The sequence below is a fragment of the Anser anser genome, assembly GCF_964211835.1.
Source record: "Anser anser genome assembly, chromosome: 1".
In the NCBI taxonomy this organism is placed as follows: Eukaryota; Metazoa; Chordata; class Aves; order Anseriformes; family Anatidae; genus Anser; species Anser anser.
The window spans coordinates 197,845,282-197,867,205 of NC_139720.1; the positions used below are offsets into that span (position 1 = coordinate 197,845,282).

The 21,924-nt window shown below is 39.0% G+C and overlaps 1 protein-coding gene and 1 long non-coding RNA gene across 3 annotated transcripts; one reads left to right on the plus strand and one right to left on the minus strand.

Moving 5' to 3' along the window:
• Positions 1-28: 28 nt before the first annotated feature.
• CEP126 (centrosomal protein 126) lies at positions 29-20,528 on the minus strand. Of its 2 annotated transcripts, none has more exons than XM_083820923.1 (5): positions 20,002-20,528; positions 18,921-19,046; positions 10,038-10,183; positions 8,545-8,656; positions 29-2,942 (listed from the first exon to the last, which is right to left on the minus strand). In XM_083820923.1, exons 1-5 carry the CDS (start codon positions 20,082-20,084, stop codon positions 2,717-2,719), a joined length of 693 nt encoding a protein of 230 aa, XP_083677049.1. In that variant the 5' UTR covers positions 20,085-20,528; the 3' UTR covers positions 29-2,716. The 2 variants fall into 2 exon arrangements, with proteins under 2 accessions (XP_083677049.1, XP_083677050.1); XM_083820924.1 differs by having other exon boundaries at positions 2,871-3,418.
• LOC310892759 lies at positions 20,269-20,704 on the plus strand. The gene is made up of 2 exons (XR_014578398.1): positions 20,269-20,408; positions 20,521-20,704. It is a non-coding gene; the product is annotated as an uncharacterized lncRNA (long non-coding RNA).
• The last annotated feature ends 1,220 nt before the right edge of the window (positions 20,705-21,924 follow it).

Genomic DNA, 21,924 nt, shown 5'->3' on the forward strand with positions numbered 1-21,924 from the left:
AGAACTAACAATAATGAGTAATTTGAGGGATGCACAATATGCTTTAAAACAAAAGGACAGCAAAAGTAAAATTCCTGTTTCAAATCAATCAGAAAAAGGATTTAAATTTGGATTTCACAGATACCACTTGAATAATCTAATCATGGTCATGTAGAGGAGGGAAGAGGAAAATACAATCTCCATGTTGTAATCTATAGCTATTTTGTCTGTGAATTCGCTCTTACTTCCAAGTATTTTGTTTAAAAAAAATGAAACAATAGAGATAAAATGTGAAGTCAATCAAACAATTTAATTCAACCCTAATGTGTTTTTCTGGAAGAGCATAAAAGTATTGTACTGACCAAAACAGTTTCATATGGGCACCGAGTTGACGACGTGATGGAAAGAAAAAGACAAAAGTTATATGAATAATATTATTCCTTGACATAGTTGAGCCATTTTAGTGGGAATTTTCATTATTCAGCTCCAGGCAGGTGCCAAAAATAGAAAATTTCAACACATAACATTTGGCAAAATGATATGCAATTGCAGGTAGTCTTTTGGTCAAAAGCTGCATGCAGCTTTAGCTAAAGACATTGCTACCAGCTCCGCCTTAAAGATTTTATTTATGCCTGCAATACAAGCAGGAAAGAACTGTGCAAAAAAAAATAATCCCTCTGATTGAGAATGAAGTTAACAACATTAATTTCTTCGAAGTGGAGTTTATTTATGGGTGTACAACAAATAATAATTTGATGTACTGACTCAGATGCAACTGTTGCACAAAATAAAATCTATTGCTCTCAATATTTGAAGCACAATAATTTTGGAGAATGGTAAAAGGGTCACTAAAAACCTTGGTTTACTGCTGAAACTATACAAATCTTTAAGGTTGGAAAGCAGGGAACACACCAAATCTATGGGTAAGGTCTACATAGAACTTTATTGCCCTGTAGGAAAGAAAAGAATTTTAGGAATCTTTATAATCCTGCTAGGCCTGTAAAAACAGAAACAAAGAGAGGTTAAAGGACCTCAATGGATGGTTAGATTGCAAAGCATGTGCACAGTGAAATACTTTGACGTTTCAGAAAGGCAAGTGCTGCTGAAATGACTTTGGACAACAGACAGCAACAAGACTACTCAAGACTATTCATGTCAGTAACATTAGTAAGAGTATTATAAATACTGCTTCACATCACAGAAAGTCACAGCACACATATACACCAGTTCAATCCAAGAATTAAGCTTCCAAACTCAGGCTTTAGAACAATGACAATAGCTTTTTTGATTATTTTTCTAATCAGAGTCCGAAGCATGAAATTTCAAGAAAGAAAGTCAAATGCTTCAAGTATAAATAGCTATAATTTTAAACTATTTCTCAGAGGGAAGAAGATGAGCAACCCCTAGTGGTAGCAGAAAAATATATTCTGGGAGAATCTTAATAGGACAAAAGCATTTTCAAAAAACATTAATTTGTAAACACATTAATTTGTAAATTCCTGTATTATATGCAGCATCTAAAGCTGATTATCATATATAAGAATGAACATTAATCAACAACCTTGCCAGTACAAAATGTTCCTTCTGTCTCCTCAACCTTTTTGAAATTTACTCCAGTTGAGTGAGATTTTCTCTACTAGTCATCAGCTTCTCAAGATTCTCATGAATCCCCACCAGAACAAAGTGGGTACAAAGACTGAGATGAGCGTGCCTGGAAACATTTATATCAGAGAACTCCAAATATATCTGAACAGCACACAGGCCTTCAAAAGTTATCCATAAGGATGTATTAAAAGGAAAAGTCCTGCTTTTTTTTTTTTTTTTTTTTTAAGGAAAAGTTCTTGGACAAATCCTTGTCCATCAATGACCCCAAACCTGTAACCATTACCAGAGTAAAAGCAAGGATGCTTCATTGTGTCAAGGTCATTTCAGACATCATGAGTCCCGTAGTTAGTATTATAGAAATATGAGTGAGACCAAAATCATGTCCTTTTGTTTGCAAAAAATTGATATTAAAGACATTTCCAAAATCAAACACTGACTGACCTAAAATCAGACTTAAAGGTGCAGTTTGAGGAAATCACTTTGGACCTCAGTTCTTCACGATTTTCACTGTGTTTCTAAGGTGCCTTTTGAAACTGATTTGGGGTCCAAAAGTTAATTTTGGCATGGAGTTAAGGAGTACTCTGGGCTTGTTACCATAACACTTCCGTCTGTTCCAAAGATGACAAAAAAGGACTTAGAATCTCAAGAGATTTGAAGTCAATGCCCAGGAAATCACCATACATTAGGGAAAACAAAAGCAAACTCAACATTTAACCCACCATAATTAAATTGCTATAACATTTTGTGCTGAGCTGTAGTAACCACCAAAGCAGAAATTTAAGTGCATTGTTGGAAGCTGCCAGTTTAAGTTTGGAGCTAGCACAAGACTCCTGTGATAGACTAATGCCTAGCTACTCCAGAGCCAAGAATTCTGGCACACAAATCGTAGGTTCAGAGAAAGAAAGACAATATAACTATGTCTGAGGTTTCTGTGAAAATATCCTTACAAGCATTTTTAAAGATTTCTGATTTCTTATTGAAAATATGCATTGTCTAACTATAAATAATCTATTAGCAAGGCATAGTGCAGTGTGTCTTGGTGTTGTCTAATTGGTAAGGTGTGTTTAACAGTCTTTCATTTTTATCATATTCAAGAATATCATTTTCAAGAGTTACATTTAAAAAGCATCATTTAATGAATCACATGAAAATATCGTACCTCTAAGTTGCTGAGATGCTGTTTTTCTAGGAGTTGCTGCATTTCTTTCAGATTTTTCTGGAATAGAAGTTGGTTACTATCCATGCTTGTTGTACTGCTCTCCTGCATTGTGTTATTGCAGCCAACCATTGCCGAAATCTGCTCCTGATGGGAATAACCGTTTCTAGATGCTGATGTGGATGAAGTGTCATCTGTGGCTCTTGATGCAAGCAAATAACTTATTATTTTGGCTTACTTCTGTGCGTCAAAGATACACTTTCAAACATGTTCCTTTCCAAAAGTATACATCACCAATAAATGCCTGGCATGCGAAGGAAAGCTAAACTCCATGTAACTACAGGTGGTGCTATTCGTACTGCCTAGCATTAAAACTCTCCAACACTTTCCATTTTAAACCTTCTCTTCTGTTATTTATAAATTGTCAGAGTTTTCTGATTGGGTTGTTGGGTGACTGCCTCAGGCTGGATTATTCCAGAAAATGTCAGCCAACAGTTTGGTCATTTACAGGACAGGAACGTGGATTTTTTTTTTTTTTTAAGAAGGAAAATGACGTTTATTTTTTTCCATAAGGCTGCCTTATATAGAGGATGACTATATACTGCTTCTGTCAGATATTCCCTTACTTCAGACAGTGCGAAGGCCTTGCTGTTTCTAGATGTTGCTTCCAGTGATGACCTGTAATGTCAGTATTGTGGGACATTAAAGAATTTATATTTTCTACCTGAAAAAAAATCTTCAGAGTTGCTATTGTAGCTGTGCACTGTGGTCAAGGTGACCCCAAATGAAGATTGAGGAAAACACAGGTTTCCACAGGTTAGGAATTATCCAGAACCATGGGGCTGGCAGACACCCAGGAATTAAAGAGGCCAGGAAGCATGGGAAGCCAAATGACAAGAAAAATGAGCAATCAGAGACTGGGAAGGTAGGGAGTCTGTAACAAGATATGTTCAGGAAGAAAGAGATCTGGAACTAGGCTGGGTAAGATCACTAGGAATAGGAACCAACATGTGACAAACAAGAAGCGAGAAATAGGTAGATACCAAGGATGACAAAAACAAGAAATAAGTAGCTTTAACCAATAAGAAAGGTATTAAAAAGGCAAAAAACCATCAACCAACCAACCAAAAAAAACCCACAAACACCAAGCCCCCAAACCCACCAACTCACAGGCCAACCAAGCTCTAGCCGTTTGGAAGTATAACTGGTACCAGGCTGCCAGCTGTGCTTGACTGCTTGACTTGGTTGCTTGACTGCTTAGGTAGAATTCTCTAGTGATGGACATTGATCCTGTCTGTTGGCTCCAACCTGGTTCAAGGTCCATAAATACCCTTAGTCTGGCATACCCAAAGGGGCATATACAGAAATCGATCAACAGGATCTGCGCTTTGAATGATTAGAAAGCCAAACTCATGTATTGCTATTTTAGGATCGAATATTCACTCTACTCCACAATGATTACAAATGGTGATAAAAGGAGAAAAGAACTTGGAAGCAGATTATCAGTATAAGGTTTCAGTCAAGTTATTTGTAAAACAAATATACCTTTACCATAAAGGAGAGATCCAGCCTTTATTTCACCAGGATGAACAGGTCTAAGATACGAAATGATATTTTGTCTCAGAAAACCCTGGATTTTGAGTAAGAAACCAAACCATGTTGTCCATTCAATGTGCAAATGTTTTCCAACACTCCCAGGATGCATTTCCCATGCATAGCTCCTAAGCAGCATCAACGTGACCCATTAAATGTTGCTAAAGTGTGTGAAAGTCTTTAGCTACATTTGTGGCAAAAGTGAACTTTTAGTCTGTATGCAAATAAGCATGAAAATCATAATTCCATCTCTTTCTCTCTCTCTCTTAAATTGGAAATTGATCCACCACTCGCAATTTCCCCTTCTCCATTATCAGTGAATGTGATGGTTCATTTTAGATATGGGCAATACGCAGTCTAGGAACTTACAAGAAGACAGAATTATTTAACTATTTCATGCCACAAAAAGCTATCTACCTTAACATTCCTACTGAGCAAAGATGAACACTGTAGAGTCACGCCATACTTACACAGACCTTTAGGACAAAACATGCATTGCTTCTTTCTGGAGATGGTTACCATATGTCTAATACATGTACAGAAACTCAATAATCCCTATCCTTCATTTCACTCCATTTCTTGAACTTAAAAGTTCCTTCTATAGAGCCTTTATCTTTTCCATACTCGTTTTGTATCTAAAATTATACTCTCTATTGAAATTAATCTATTTTCTTTTTAGCTCATCTATGTCAAAGGGATAAATAGTTTAGTGAGACCTTTTCTGTATTTATTATAATATTTATAATTCTAGGACAATGGAAAATAGAAACTTTAATGTCATCAAGAATATCATTATTTTGATATTTGTGAGAAGATTTTACATAACTCTCCCAAAAGGTTGTCTTAATTGCACTGACCCAGTCAGAGATAAATGTTTGGCAAAGTCTGAAAAGGAATTTCTTATTTCTGATGAGACGGCTGAGAGCATAAAGGGAGAACAACTTCTCAAATCTATTTTTAGAACTCTGAAAACTGCATTCTGTATTCTTTTGAACGGGGGATATCCTTGTCAACCAAAAACTTGTACCTATCATCTTTTAAAGACTTTGTTGTTATGGACCAGACTGATATGCACGTGGACAAAAATCTTTTTTTCTTTTTTTTTGTAAAGTTTCTTGATATCTATTTGAATGTTTAGATCATTTACATTTACGAAAATTTGTACATTCCACCTTTTTTCAGGGAATATTTTTGATTTGTCATATTGTTTAGTTTCTCTCCCCAAACTGAATAATCAAATACAACATAATCAAATACAACTCCCAGGCAAGTGGTCATGGCATTGAGCCTGCTGGAGTTCAAGAAGTGTTTGGACAATGCTATCAGACATACAGTTTAATTTTTTGGTAGTCCTGTGTGGAGCCAGGAGTTGGACTCCATGATGGTAGGTCCCTTCCAACTTGGGATATTCTTGGGATATGATAAGATTCTATCATTCTGTGAACTGTTTTTAAACACAAAAATGGAAATATATCATGAACAAAGGAACACCACACAACTTCTGCACCTCATGTGCACACATTCCAATGCCTGTAAGCCAGCTAGTTGTCCAAAATCTTTGCTTCACCATTTAATTAAAGCTTATTTGAAGCAAGTAGCTCTACTGCAGCAGAGAATACAATCTCTCACTTATTAGGTGTTCCAGAATTTTTTGCCTTTCTCCAAGAGAAAGTAATATTACGTCATTGCATAATTTATTTATTTTTCTACAACTATTTCAACATAGACATCAAGAATTCTAGAACTTTATAAAATTCACCTACATACAGTTGGTTTTGTAGCCATATTTGTCTTGAATGTTTAATACAGTATTCATTTTTATCTTTAGAAGAGGACTTTTGATGAATTCTATGCATTCTGTTGCTGAGGGAGGGTAAATTATAATGATGATATATATATACATATATTGGTTTAAATGCTTACAGAAGTGTAAGAAGAGACAGAAATATAGAAAGGGATCTACTGCCTCGTCTGAGTAAGTTTTTTGCTGTCCCAAAATTTTGGGGACTGTCAGACATATTTAAAGGTTTACATCTCACAACTGGTGAATGGTTACTTTCTCAGAAAGCTTTCCTGTATCAAAACTTGCTTTGCTTTACAGTTTTGGAAGAAATCTATTTGACCTCTAAGAGAATGTTGCACAATTTTTGGAACCAAGTCTGAATACACAGAAATGCTACTTTTGTGACCCACACAGGGAGAGAACTATGGCTCCCAGTCAAAAACTAACAGGATCTGCCCAGTGCTAACATCTTCTGCAGCAGACTAAAATTATCTGTGCTGCATAACATTTGCTCAGTTTAAGTCGCAGTGCTTACAGTGGGTAAGGTGTTGTGTGAGATGCAGACAAAAACACTTACTGTATTTTCTGTCACAAGGAAGAAAGATAAATTCTGCTAGCATTAGAATAAGCAAAGCTTTATTTCATAATAATTTGCACACCTTGCCCCTATAAAGAAACCTTTATGGCAATAACCTAATTCTTTTTCTGTTATTTCTGTATCCATATTGTCCACATCCTCCTTCACCCACCTCATATGGCTACTACCCAAGTCTCCCAGTTACCAGCTGGAGAAGAGGCAGCACATTCTGTGGCAGGTTCCAATATATTCAAGTGCTGTCTTACCAGTACTGACTGGCTTGTGACCTGCTAATCCAAATAGGTCAATGTGGACATAACTTTAAAGTGTTTTTCATGCTGGGGTCACTTTGAATAATTTCTTCCTTGCATAGTTTCCATTTTCAAAATTGGAGAAGTAAAATTATGTTTGAGATTCTCTAGCTCTCTCTTGAATTTGGTTACTAGGGGATGAGAGACTGTAAAGAAATATCATAGAATGGTTTGGGTTGGAAGGGACCTTAAAGATCATTTAATTCCAACCCCCTGCCATGGGCAGGGACACCTCCCACCAGACCAGGTTGCTCAAAGCTCCATCCAGCCTGGCCTTGAACACCTCCAGGGTTGGAGCATCCACAACTTCTCTGTGCAGCCTGTTCCATACAAACAAATAAATTTAATTTCTATACGAAATCAAGTTAATCAAGTTACAGAAATGAAAATCAAGGAAAGAATCCACTACAGTTCTTACAAGATAGTGAATTTTAAAATGATACTTTATAATATAGTGACAGCAATGTAATCCTGTAAGAAATTAAGCAAAGAGTGAGTGGTTTGAAGATGTTCTGAGGGAGAACTGTGAGCCCTTGAAGCACAAGAAGTTTGTAGAAGGTTGGGAAATAAAGAAACAAATGATGATAGTAGGGGAAAGACACAGAGCTGCTGTCCTAAACCAAGCCTACGAGTGAAATGAGACAAAGGATCAGGTGTTTCTGTAGCATTCAGAAACATCTACATGTTTTTACCATAATTTCAACTTGTATTTGGCAGGTAGCTTTTGTTGTTGTTCTTCTTTAATGGCTGCAGTCCACTGGACACAAACATTACCTCTGTTCTGAACATCTGCACGATTTATAGCACATTCAAAATAATTATAATGATAGTAATACCAACAGCAGCAACCAGAAAAATAAAACACTGAACTGAATGGTTGAAGAAATGTGTGGTTGGAAAGGTGATAGTCAGGAAAGAGTATCAAATACAGCAGATAAACTATACATGTAGAAATGTTCTCTGATAAGGCAATGCATTTTAGAGAAAGTGCTTGGGTAGAGTGAAAAGTATGGAATTCAACTTGTATGCGATATACAAATAAATTACAGAGGAAATTGTTATCAAGATGCTCAAGATACGTATAAAGGATGAGAAATTGAAAGGAATAACAGCTGGAAAGAAGATAAGATCATGGGATGAATACGCAAGCTACACTATCCTTGACTATCAAAAGGGAAAAATCTGGATGAGAATAAGAAAGTATCTTGACAGAGCACTTTATACTTCATAGAGCAGCAGATGGCTTGGTAACCATGGTAGTCTGAGTAAGGCACAACTGAACGGGGACCAGGTTCACCCTGACTATTCCCAGAATTCCCCTGAAGGGAAAAGGTTTGTATCATCTCCTCTGCCGTTGTACCTACTGGACGCAAACAACTTAAGGATGTTTCATAATATTTTCATTGGAACATTTCACAGAAGTGCTTTCTTTGCCACAGAAAGATGGCCTGCAATTTCTGAGAGAGTAATCATCTGCTGTTTATTGAATATACCAAGTAATTTACTTCTTTTGATCACCAGAATAAACAAAAATGTTTACCTGAAGGTGGTTTTGTTTCTGCTGGGCAAGTACAATCCTGATGTTAAAACTGATCCTTTAATTTGTTCAAGAGCTTCTTCTAGCTGAAAAGCTGCTTTTGTCTGGACTAGAGCTATCGGTGTAAAAAACACAACGGAAAAAAAATATTTTTAAATTGGAATATTTTACCATACATGTTTTGGTTAAGATTCTTAAGTTTGGAGAGCCTAAATCCAGACTGTTACAAAAAAACAAAAAACAAAAACCAAAAACCAAAAAAACCCAAGTGGTTTAGCATTGTTAGGCATGCTGGAACATCTTGAGTTCCTCTGAAACAAAACCCAGTCTATTTAAGTGTTTATTGCAATACATTTAGTCAACAGTTTTTCTATTTGTTTTTCGACTGCACTGTTGAAAAAGTGGGTGGTTAAAAAATCCAGCACCAACTTTGTTTTCACATCGTGATTATTATGTCCATGTACTAAGCCAAAGTTATGACTTGCAGGTGTTTTATAGAGGCCAAATTGTGACTTAGGAATTGAATCAGTGGAGAAAAAAAGAGTCCAGACAGGCACAAGGTGCTGCTTCTTACAAATAAGCAAACGTAGGATAGAAAGTAGCAGAGACAGAATTGCTATTAAGGAAAACCAAGAAAAAAGTTATGATTCATTATCGTTGCTACATAGTCTGGGCTGTCAGTAGGGCTGTGAAGAAGCCCTAAAACAGTACCGTTCTATTTTGTTATTTTAATCTGACATTTGATCTTGAAGTCAGAGACATTACCTCACAGCTGGCGCAATTGCAGTTGGAAGAGTAAATCTGTTGAAGAATTTCTAAGTAATATACCACATCTTCAGAGTTTCAACACTGGAAAGTTGACTGGAAGTCAGACTTGGCTGAAGCTGTTAAGAACTCCTGCCAATCTGCCCTGATTCCAACTCAGAAAGCAGGAACTGTGTTGCTGTGATCATTACTTCCCAGCAGTGAAAGAACTGCTTAAAAAGCTGACTAATTCAGCAAAAGTTATGTAATACATTAATATACACTAGGACTGCCTTTACTTAATGATAAACAAAATGCATATTCTTGAATATTTCATATTCAGGGCTTCACAGAGGGGATCATTACACTATCCCAGTAACTTTCAATGGCCTTGTAACATCTTACACACAACTTTGAAATCACAGTATTATAAGCAAAGAGGACACTGCAGTGACAAAAGTGGGGGAAAAAAAAGGAAAACACAATATCCCTGGGAGCTAATTACATGCTGTGATTGGAATATAAAGAAATATTTCACAATACAGTATTTAGAAAAAAACAACGTTGTTATTTCATTCCTTCTACCCAATTTTGTCATAAGAATCAGACCTGTGCTTTCTGTAAGTTATGTTTTGCTTAAACTAATTATTTCAATTAATTTAAGTGAAGTTAATTGCTCTGTTTTGCCTTAATTACATTTTATTAGCATAAAAAAACACTTGTGAATAACGGTTAAATTTTAATTTACAAACCTATTTGTTTGTGCTGAGAAGCAGGCAGATGAGCACGCTGGAATCTCTCAGTTGCTTTCTGAAGCTTAATTCTCCTCTGTTGCAGAACTTGTTCTCTAAGTCTTTGTTCTTTTTCTTCTTTTTGCTTCCGTCTTTCTTCAAAGGCTCTGTATTTAGGAAGCAAAAGTTGATGATACCTATGTTTTCTCATTACATTTACAGAAACATCAGCAACTTGTTTATCTTGTGTTTTTGGAACAGAAGTTTGCTCGTCCACAAATTAAATGTGAAAAATTTTAGCACATTTGTATCATTATAGTTAGACTGAACCTAAATGGGACAGCGGGCGATTAAGAAGAGACACACCATAATCCTGTTACTTTGTTAGCTTCAGACAGAGACTTAATGCTTTCTTATACACGAATTAACATACGGACTCTCACAGAATTAACGAATTAACAGCTCCTCTCACCAGTGTCACTTTCACTACATTCTTTACATTACCACCTAAGTCTGTCACAGTGGGCAAACCTACAGGAAGGTGAACTGCAAATACTGTGTGTGCGTGCCTTTCAGGAGCTGCTGGGGAAATAGTTTGAGGTGTTTTCAGAAATAACATATAAGAACTACAGCTTTAACCTAGAAATACATAAGAATTAGTAACAACTTCCAATAGTTGAGAAACGTCCTGAAAGACAATCAGTTTAGTAGCACAAAATGGGATAACAGAGTGATGTGAAACTATGACTGACTGAATCTGTTGTTAATATCATATATATTTAAAATATGTCCTTTGACCAGCTGGAAAGCAATGTGCATTCTGATTGAAAAAAAAACCAAACATATCACAAACCTCTCCTTCTGTAGGCACAAGTTTCTTGAAGCTATGTGGAATTTTTCTTCCTGCTGACAAAAGCATCAACTTTTGCTGACAAACTTAAATTATTTCCTTGAGTAAAACATACCTTCTATCGGTAAACTTATTGGCACAGTGCCTCCACAGACAAAGCAATACTTAAATACATAACTTGTCACGTTCAACTTCTAACAAGTCTGCCATGCAGGAATCACTACAACTGGAAGCAAAGCTGCTCCTCAACAGAGTTACTCCATAACTCAGGCTATTTGATTTATTTTTCCCTTTTCTTTCTAGGGAAAAAGTTCAAATATTCAACTTTAAACTCCCTAGTATCCCTTCAAAATGCTGCCTATTCACCTGTGAAAACAAACAGAAAAATAATTTGAAATAGTAGGTTTGGGTTTTGGAAGTCTAAAGGCTGTAAGTGCACAGTAGTTAAAAAAATAGGAAAATAGCCAACTAATTCCCAAATACAACTTTTATAGGCATATCCACTTTATTCACTTTATTACACTTGAAAGCCAAAGAGTAGCAGATACATAAAGAACTTTCGCTATTTTGAAAACACAAATATGCACAGTTGTCAAAACACACGGAATATAATGTCTGAGATTTCCCAATTTTATGGACCAATTATTGAATTAACAGCAAGTGAAGGCAAAACATGTATTTTTTGAAGTGGAAATGTACTGTAGAGGGCTTCCATGCAGCTATTCAAACCTTATGTCGCAAATAACACTTAATAAAGTTACACTTTCAAAAATCCAGAGGAATTTCTAGGTAATTCAGGGTAATCACAGAATCACAGAATAGCTGAAGTTGGAAGGGACCTCTGAAGATTATCTCATCCAACCCCCTGCTGAGCAGGATCACCTGATCTGTTCTAGAGATGAAGAATTACAAAGCTCTATAGCCCAAATGAAGAATAAGACAGCAGACTGACTTATGCAAACAAAAACTGAATTACAGAATAGTTAAGGTTGGAAGGCATGTTTGGAGGTCCAAGCGCTGCTCAAGCAGGGACACCAAGAGCAGGCTGCCCAGGACCACATCCAGGTGGCTTTTGGAGATCTCCAAGGAGGAGACTCCACAACCTATGCCAGTGCTCCCTCACCTGCACAGCACAGAAGTGCTGCCTGGTGCTCAGAAACAATAGTATTAAAACATGATCCCAACACTGCAGGTTTCATTTGCAAAACGTCTTCTCAGCAAGTAGGAATGATTTGACTTGAGGCATGAGGTGAAGCTGGATAAGCAGTTATCCAAAACCAAAAAAACCCTTCAGAGAAATATACCCACATAACTTTAATTGCTCATATAATCTAGAAGTTTCAGAAATAGAATGAGAGTTTATTTTCAGCTTTCAGTATTTCTGTGTTTCACTTGGGTTAAATAGAGAAATATGCAATATTATACATCTTTATGCTGACAAAGTGTAGGAAAATCACAATCGAGGAAACAGACTTGCTTACCCCAGAAAGTATTTTAAAAACATTCTTCTCCATCTCCTTAATATTTCTAGAAGCTGCTCAAGAAGGCCTTTAGTTGAACTATAGCTGTTAAATTCAGACATGTGGGAAATTCTACAACTTTGCACCTGGAATAATTCCAGAGTATAACTCCAAAAAGGAACGAGCAAATTCTGACAGAGCCTTTCGCTATTTATTTTTAAAGGGATTTTGGAGTATGACATAGCTGCGCTCTTCCACATTCCTTACAGCTGGAATTAAAAAAATACTCTTGTTCCATATAGCTGGAAATGGGAAGGTCCAATTGCTGATGCAGTTTGGAGTAAGACATGAGGGAGAAATAGCATTTTGTTTTAATTGGAAGGAAATGTATCTTTAAAGATACTCAGTGAAGACTGCATCATTAACTTCTTGACCTTACAGAATGTAAATTGGGAGACCCAGGTGCATTATGTAAAAGAAATCATTTTACAAACGCACAATGACATCTTACAGAAAACCAGTTGAAACAAATGTTTGTTCATCCACCAGACTAAGCCACCAACTTAGGTTCATATCACAGATGTAATATTGGCAAAAGAGTATGGCTTTAAGATGGGGAGTTAGCAGAAGAATTTCCTGATTGGTGTTTTTTTAACCTGGTTTTTCTGTCTACTATAAACAATCCACTGGTGCAGCAATTTTTGCAACGGCTGCCAAAATGTTTATAGCAAATTTGGAATACGAAACTTAGAAGATTTAGCAGCTTCGCATATACAGACATTATGTGGAAGGTATTTTCATGCTAAAAACAGTGTAACCAGATGGTAAAACTATTTCCTGGTTAATTTTATTAAATTACCTTCACAGTGGAGTGATGGATGCTACAGTCATAGGTGGACTAAATGCTTATTACTGCCTTGGATGAAAAAAAAAGGAATATATACAGTGCATATGGAGCACTATGAAATGAGTCTTTTGATACTGAGCTGGTGATTTTCATTAGGATACAAATACCCTGTGTCATACCTGCTTTGCAAAACAGTGCACAATAATTTAAAGTTGATGCGGAAGGGTATTTGTACACTTAATGTCCACTTAATGTCCAAATGTTATTCATGAGCAAACAGGAAATACCCTGTATCATTAAAAGGTTCCGTGGAGGTTGTTCATAAATCAATTATTTTATTTAAACGAAATACTCGCCGGGGCCATAGGAATACACATTAACTGTACTCCCTCATCTTCTGTGATGATCGTATGTTGAATGAAAAGGGACAGCCCCAAACTGCTGCACGGGCTTCAGAAGGACTGACCATTAGGGCTCACGGGCGCTGTGCTCCAAAACGCCCCAAGGGTCCACAGCAGAGCTGCCCACGCTACCCACCAATTCGCTGCGCTCCAAATCTCATTTATCAGCAAAAATGAAGCCTACCTTATATAAAGCCAAGAACTTTTTGTTAGGATAATTCAAATCTTAAGGGACTAATTTGGACACCGTTAGCCCAGATATAATTGTTATTGAAAAATACTAACACAGTTGGAATATTTCCATACAGAGAAAGCCTCAGCAATAGTACTAATGGATGAAACTCTTAAATAAGAGTTTCACTCTTAGTTTCTTCCCATTTTCTGACGTTATGCTCACTCTTCCCTTTTTCTTCTGGGTCCCAAGGCTGGTAGTTTCGTTCTGGTGCTCCTGGGCTGTTGCAGTGAGTTGTCAGCATCTGGAGTCCCTTCAGCAGGAGCAATATGATGTTCTTGCTAACACTTCCTTCTTCCTCACCTCAGGATCCACTTGGAGTCATTTTTATGTTTGCTGCAATGCTTTTACACCTTTGCTCTTCCTTCATGGATCTGCAGCTCCACAGTCCATCCAAACAGTCCACACAGGGAACCTTTTACACGTATCACACGCTATTTCATTCTTCTCTGTTACCCCTAAAGCCAGTTATGCCAGCTCCAGGTCTGCATTTCTTTAACTGACTAGCGGTGAGTTGTTTATAGCTGCGGGGTCTCCAGTGCCAAGCCTGTGTGCCAGCTCTTATCATCCCGAGCCTTCACTCCTCTACGCCGCAACCTGTGCCCCCAGATCCTCAGATCTCTGCTCTCATAGCAGGCCTGTGTTTCTCTGCGCTGTGTCATCAGGTTAGTCGTAAATACTTCATTCTGCACAGATAGCTGCTTGTTACTGCTATCTGTATAAAACCACGCTCATACCATAAAAAGACAAACAACGCGAAATAAATTAGCCGCAGACACCTGGTCAATTAGAAAAATTGCTGTTCCAGCTAAAGCACGCAAAATAAAGCTGCGGGCAGGTCACGAGAAGTTCAGACAGAGCAAGCTTGACAAGCCCCCAGCCCGAGACCTTGCAAAGTCAGCACAATCCTGTGGCCCTTCCGCAGCAGCGGCAGCGCTGGATTACAGGTCGGCATGGTTGCACTGACCGCTGCTTTTTGCAGTTTCATTCTCATGTAGGAAGCAATACCAAATTCTTAACGCTTGGTCTCCTCTGCTTGCCAGGCACTAACATTTTCCTCCCATTTCTGGCACTAAAATGTTTGTGGTTCTCTATCAAAAACTGAACTTAAAGAGTTTTTATTAAATAATCACTGATAATCAGCCAGTAGGTGGAGCACAAAGCTTGTGCATACATTGAAAATTATTATTATTTTCTTTTTTGAAAAAACAGCAGTGAGTAGATTGAAAACTGATACAAAGTGGGAAAATATTTCCTTCCCCAATTACAACAGATGGGTTAGCTATTCAGATTTCAAGGTAATTCAAAACACTGACCCAAGACAGCTGACTGCAGGGTTTATTTAAAAATGCACGCACACAATTGCATAAGATTTTCTGCTTCCTGACCCAACCATCTACCTGCAGCCAGTAACCTCACAGTGAAATGGGATACCCACTTTGCAGAGCAGTACCAGCAGGATGGCTACAGTTCCCTGCATATAAACACAAAATATGATATCCTATTCATTTATATAAAGTATGTGCTTAGTCAGTAGCTCTTATTGCTGAAATACTGTTATTTAAACAAAATATGTCAGCTGCTGCCCCAGAGCTCATTTAATTCTTAAACTGATCTTGAAATTGCAACATTATGTATTAGTGAGACAATCAAGGAGTGACTCAGGCAACTTGTGTGAAGATAATCTTTGTGGTTGTTCATTATGTTGAAGGACTGTCGTTAATATAAAACAAAGGAGTTTGGTCTGTACAAGGATGCAAAGAAACTGATGGCATCAGATAGGATGTAAACACAGGTTCTTTTAAGTATTCACCTTGAAAAAGATCTGTGACTTAAGTTCTTGAGGCTTCATTCTCCAAAGCTACATCTTCTTTTTTTCTGTGCAAGTGATATTTTTTCTTTTACTAATACATTAATTAACGGAGCACATCTTGTCAGAAGTGGATCATTTTTAATGTTGAAGCTGCTGCATTTTAGACGTATTGACAACAGGTCAATGCAATCTGTCAGGGAAAATTTCATTACAAGTCCATTTAGAAGAGATTGAAAACAAAAGACTTCAATTTGCAACCTCTCTGCATATGGAGATCTCGCTAGCTTCAAAAGTGTCAGGCACTAGAGGCTAACAGACTTGGCCTCATCGTTGGTAGAACCGTGTTTAAAGACAGACTGGTGGTGGTTCTTCCAAAAAAAAAAGCAACAAACCAACTCACACACACACACAGAAGACCCAAACACGTAAGTTTTTCTTCACAATGCAACAGAAGGAGAAAGAACCTAAATAAAACAAGATTAAGAACAGAGCAGAGGCTCTGCTCTTTCTTCCCTAGGTCTGTTTGCAAGAGGAGATTCGTTGCTATTGCTTTTCAGGAGAGGCTTTGTAAATTTAAGGTTGACCTTAAATTTGGCCATGGTTGACTGACTTGACAAGCTTCTATGATGAAATGACTGCCTGGTAGATGAGGAAAGACCAGGTGATAGGCTACCTAGACTTCAGCAGGGCCTTTGACACTGTCTCCCATAAGATCTTTGTAGATAAGTTGTTGGTGTATGGGCTGGATGAGCAGGCCGTGAGGTGGATGGAAAAGTGGCCGAAAAGCCAATGACAGTGGATGGTGACCAGTGGCACCTAGCAGTGTTCCCTGGGGGTCAGTGCTGGGTCCAGTCCTCTTTAGCATCTTCACTAATGATCCGGATAATGGAGCAAAGTGTACCCACAGCAAGTCTGCAGATGACACAAAACTCAGGGGAGTGGTGGGTACACCCAAGGCACATGCTGCCATCCATGGGGATCTTGACAGGCTGGAGAAGTGGGCTGACAGGAACCTCATGGAATTCAACAAGGAGAAGTGCAGAGTCCTGCACCTGGGAAGGAACAACCCCAGGCACCAGGACATGCTGGGGTGCACCTAGGTGGAAACCAGAAAAGCAGAAACAGACCTGGGGGTCCTGGTGGGCACCAAGTTGAACATGAGCCAGCAATGTGCCTGTGCAGCAAAGAACCCTGACACTATCCTGGAGTCTCCTCCTTGGAGATCTTGAAAAGCTGTCTGGACATGGTCTTGGGCAGCCTGCTCTGGGTGTTTCTGCTTGGCCAGGGGTTGGACCAGATGGACCCAGAGGTCCCTTCCTACCTCAGCCATTTTGCATGAAGGTTAGAAGTAGAAAACAAATTGTCATATTACACAGTGCACTCCTGTCTCCTCTGTATATTTGAAAGAAAAAAAAATCAAGAGAAAATTCCAGTTTTGAAATTATAAAGCAACAGTGCCAAGAATAACTTCTGACACATGCCTGCAAGCCCTGTCAGGGAGAATTTAGGATGCTGTCAGGTGAGAATGTGGAGCTTAAAGAAGTCATGCTACCCTTGAGAAACCATCATCATAGCTAACACCTTTACAATGTGTTACAAAGCTAATGGATCTTAGCTCATACACAGATTTGAGACGTAACCTGATGGCTGATCCACTAGAAGATAAATCACTTCCTACCTCCATAACTTTTGGCAAAAAAATATTCAGTTTCAATGAACTTTTGACTTCTAAATTGCTTTCCACCATATATGCAATGGCACTTAGTTTTGAATTGTATTTCACGGTTTATGAATACTGTATGCACTCACTACCTTTTTAACATTAGACAACTAACTCATTTGCAGTTAGCAGAAGACTTGTCACCACAGATTTCCATCTAAACTGCTTATGATACTTGTTTTCAATTACCACAAATGGAAACAATTTCCTTCTATGAATACCATACCTACATTTTTAACTGGCTCACCTGGGTAACTTGGATTTATACTGTTTCTTAAGGCCACAATGAATTCATATGGAAATGTATTTATGTATCAATGAGCATTGGTTTAGCCACCCCAGTCCATCAAAAATAATGCAGGCTGTCTAGTGCTTGCTTTTCCATCAGAGTATAATATTTCAAGACCAACATATGATAAATAGTGTTCATCTGAGATGCATGGTGTTACAGGAGTACGGTTCCAGAACACTAAACAAGATATTTGATCTTTCAGCTGAGGCTCAGTTTATTATCTGCAAAGGCTGTGGATCACACACGGTCTTTAATCACTCCCAGGTGATACTACTACCTCTTCCATTTTTCTTTATATTTCAAAATATATGCAGACAGCACATTATGCTGGGCTTTTGTGAAGCTAAACCAGCAGTAAAAGCAGTATCTAATGCCTCTAATGACTTCTCAACCCATGTCAATAAATAAATGTTGCATAGCAAATCACCTGATATGGATACTATGGGGGATGAGTATTTCAGAGAGTAGACTAGGCAGATGAAGCCTGTCTGTGGCTGAGGCTGGCTCTGAAATGTCTCAGGGAGGAACCCATTCGTCTCTAGAGTACACAGTCAGTCCCTTTTATATGAGAGTATGACCTGAGTGCTAGGCAAAAGCCCCCTGTGCCTACCAAACTATCTACACCACTGCACTGAAACATCTCAGTGTACAATTTACTTCACCCATTTGTCAAAGAATATTTCACGATGTTGCATTCTCACATGTGAGGAAATGCAGGATATTCAAAGTTCTATCAAAAATATCAGTACATAATAACTTGATGAAACATATACTGCTTAATTAGGGAGACTTAGCATTGCACTTACTGGGCAGTGGGATTACAAAGCCACATCCCATAGGGGAGGCTGTCCAGCTGTTGCTCCATGCACTCAGAAGAGCATACACTTTAGAAAGCAGGGACAATGGCCTGCCTTCTCTTACCGTATATCCAAACTCATTTGAGTTCCAAAATCCACTGAAACCAATAAAAAATGGAAGTGTATCATAAATGCAGATCAGAGCCACAAGATGGACATGCTAGTTACCTAGTTACCTTTATTTTATACAATAAGAGGTGACTATACTGTCTGTCCAAAAAGTAGTACCTCAGAATATTCATCCTTTATAATTTATTGGTCCTATTGAGAAAACAAAAACAAACAAACAAACAAACAAAAAAACTATATACCTTTCGATCAAAGCAGTGAGGCCATTTAGCAAAGTGAACATGCACACAGGAGAAATATATTGACCTGTCTCAAGCTTCTCAGTTTTTTATGATCTCCCACCAATGAGCCCTAGCTACTTACCTTCTTCTTCTGTTTGTCTCTATCAAATATTTCTGTGCCTTACTCCGAAATAGCTTTTGATCTTCTTTCAACGCCCAACGTTCTTCTTCTAAATCCCATCCAAAATCAAATGTTAAAGCTCCATCCCTAGTCTTGTGTTAAGGACAATGGGACCTGTATCCAAGAGCTTTTTACCAGATGCCTGTTGGACTCTACATGTCTTTTTGGGAGAGGGCAAACTTTATCCATAAGATACAAAATGCTGATATGCTGTTTGACTAACTATGCAACAGTTGGTCCCATAAATATGTATTATGGTCATATCTCACTTAATGTTCATCCAGAAAAAAATATAATTGCATTTTACTACTTACACTGATTTTAACTGATTGCTTGCATTCACTTTTTATAATACCTGCAGATGAAAAATGTCAAAAAATTTGAAGATACATTTTGATGTTCTTATCTAAATTTGTACCATATGGATACTTGTATCACAATGAAGATGTTTAAACAGAAAAAATACCCCCCCTCTCCCACTAGTATCTAAAGGATTAGTTGTTTACACGGTGAAATTAATTAATATTGTTGGATAATAACAGCTCTCCACAGAGTCACGCCTCACTGAAATAATGATTTAAGCAGTATGGTACAGGCAGAGCTGGCAACTTGTGTCAGTACTTCTTACGCCATTACTTAAAACTGAAGAAAACACAGATTTCCCAGTGAGGATGGAAAATATAATTCCCAAGGGCACTATCTCTGAGAAGAGGGAAAACAAGGAAGAGCATTATGGAAAAGCTGACCTCTTAGCTTGTTGTTAGAGTTGTTTAAAAACAACGGCGGAGGAGTTTTATCCTAAGCCACCTCAGAGGCAACCCCTGACGGGGGGAATGCTGACAGGGATGCCACCGCCCCATACCCCCCGCCCCATACCCCGCCACCCCACAACCCCACCACCCCACAGGGGGTCCGGGCAGCCCGACGACCTCGGCAGCGAGCAGGGGTCCCCGCTGCTGCCCGTGAGGCCGCCCCCGGGGCGGGCTCCCTGAGGGCTCCCCCGGCCGCCTCAGCGCCCGGCCCCGCGGCGGAGGAAGGATACGCGCCGGGATCCGCCATGGCGCCCCCCCCGCCCGCCGCCCAGCGCTGGAGGCGGCGGCCGAGCGCTTCCCCGCCGGGCTCCATGGGGCGACCCGGACCCACCGCCGCCCTACCGGGGGGACCGGGAGCGGGTTTCGGCTTTTTTTGAGGAACTTTAGCCTCGCTCAGGCGGCCCCGCCGCCATCGTAGCAACCGGCGACGCCGCTTCCTTCGCAACGGGGCGGGGCGGCGGGGCAGCGGCTGAGGGGACGGCGGTTTGGCGGTGCTGCCGTGGGTGGCCTTAAACCGGGACGGGCCGAGCAGAGCCGAACCGGGCTGGGCTGTGGAGGTGCCTGGGGGCGACTGGGCAGCGGGCCCTGGCTACCCCGGGTGTCTGCCCGCCCCCTGAGGGACCCGCTGCCGGAGGAGGTCTCCCCAGGCTTCCCAGCCTCTCTACAAAGAGCAGGATGCTAACTGATTTATCTATTTATTTATTTTAAACCGGTCTCTCGAACAACCACGTTTCTCCTTCGTTTTGCAGGGCAAACGAAGCGCCTTCCTGAGCCCGTTGCTGTTGATGGGTTTGCAGATCTCTCCAGGGACGTACGTGGAGTCTGTTGGTGGAGATGACCTGGCAAGAACAGGATAAACACTTTTTCAGAGCACAGAATGCAAAAACCGCAACGAAAAATAAATAAAAAAGATATGTAAATAAAAATAAAAAATACATAAAATATGTAATTTTGTATACATTTTAAAAAAATATGTACTTTGCAAAATAATAAAAAGATATGTAAAAATATGTATAAATTTTATTTTAAACAGGTTATACTTCTGCAAAGTTAAAAAAAAAAAACTTCTTAGGGGTGAAAAATCTTCATTTTATTTTTCAGGCAAAGCAGGGTGTGTTGTCTTGGGATGTTGCCATGCCTTGGATGAGTTGTCAGCAAAAGGCTAAATGCCTTGGTGATTTCCTGGCGAGACGTTTCTTGGCTGTTGTATTTGAGCTTAAACCAATTCTTCTCTTTTTCAGTGTGCAGCTGTTCTATGTCTTTGACCAGAAGGGTAAAAATATTACTCTGCATTTGTAAAATACTTTTCTCCACAGACACCCTTGCACATATTTGTAGCAGCTTATGAAGTAGGTGTTTCTCGTACCGTTTTACAGTCAAGACCACTGATGCTCAGATTGCCAAAAATGCTTCATGTTTACAATATCCCAGATATCACTGTTGAAAAGGCCCTAAAATGGAAGTCTTTCACATCTAGTTCAGAAAAAAACAGCCCCAAATTCACCTCTTTGCCCAGTCTGAACTTTTCTGCGTTGTAGGTGGAAAACTGGTTGTCACTCTTCTGCCTCTAGATGGTACTTTTTACATGTTTTTTCAACTCACACTTTGAATATCCCAGTTATCCTGATAAAATGCAGCATTTCACTTAGGAAGCCTTAGAAGACTTGATCAGTATTGAGAACAGCGTCACCCAAAGAAGACTGCATCAGAGCTGTGAAACAAGTACAGAATTTGAGCATCTTGCTTTAGACTTACTGCAAATTTTGACCTTAACCAGCAAAACTCACAGCTTCATCTTGGATACTTTCTGAAATTTAGGATTATGTTATATTAATAATTCACATCTTTCAGACTGTCGGATGAGAAGATGACTAGCTGAGGACCATGTATTAGAGAATTGTATGATTATTCTGAGACAGCAAGCAGCCTGATCTCAAGTGGTTACAAAATGGAAGGTCCTGCTCTGGCAGCTGGTTTGAAAGAAGTTTCATAAATTTTAATGTGAGCTAGAGACTGATATTCCAGTGACAAGATCAGCTTTTAAATCTGTGCAGAACAGACTGAATTTATTACAAATCTTATTTGAAGCCTGAGCACAGCTATGCTGGTGCAGAAACACATTTTTCTTTCCTTCTTGTTCCAGGGGGGGATTA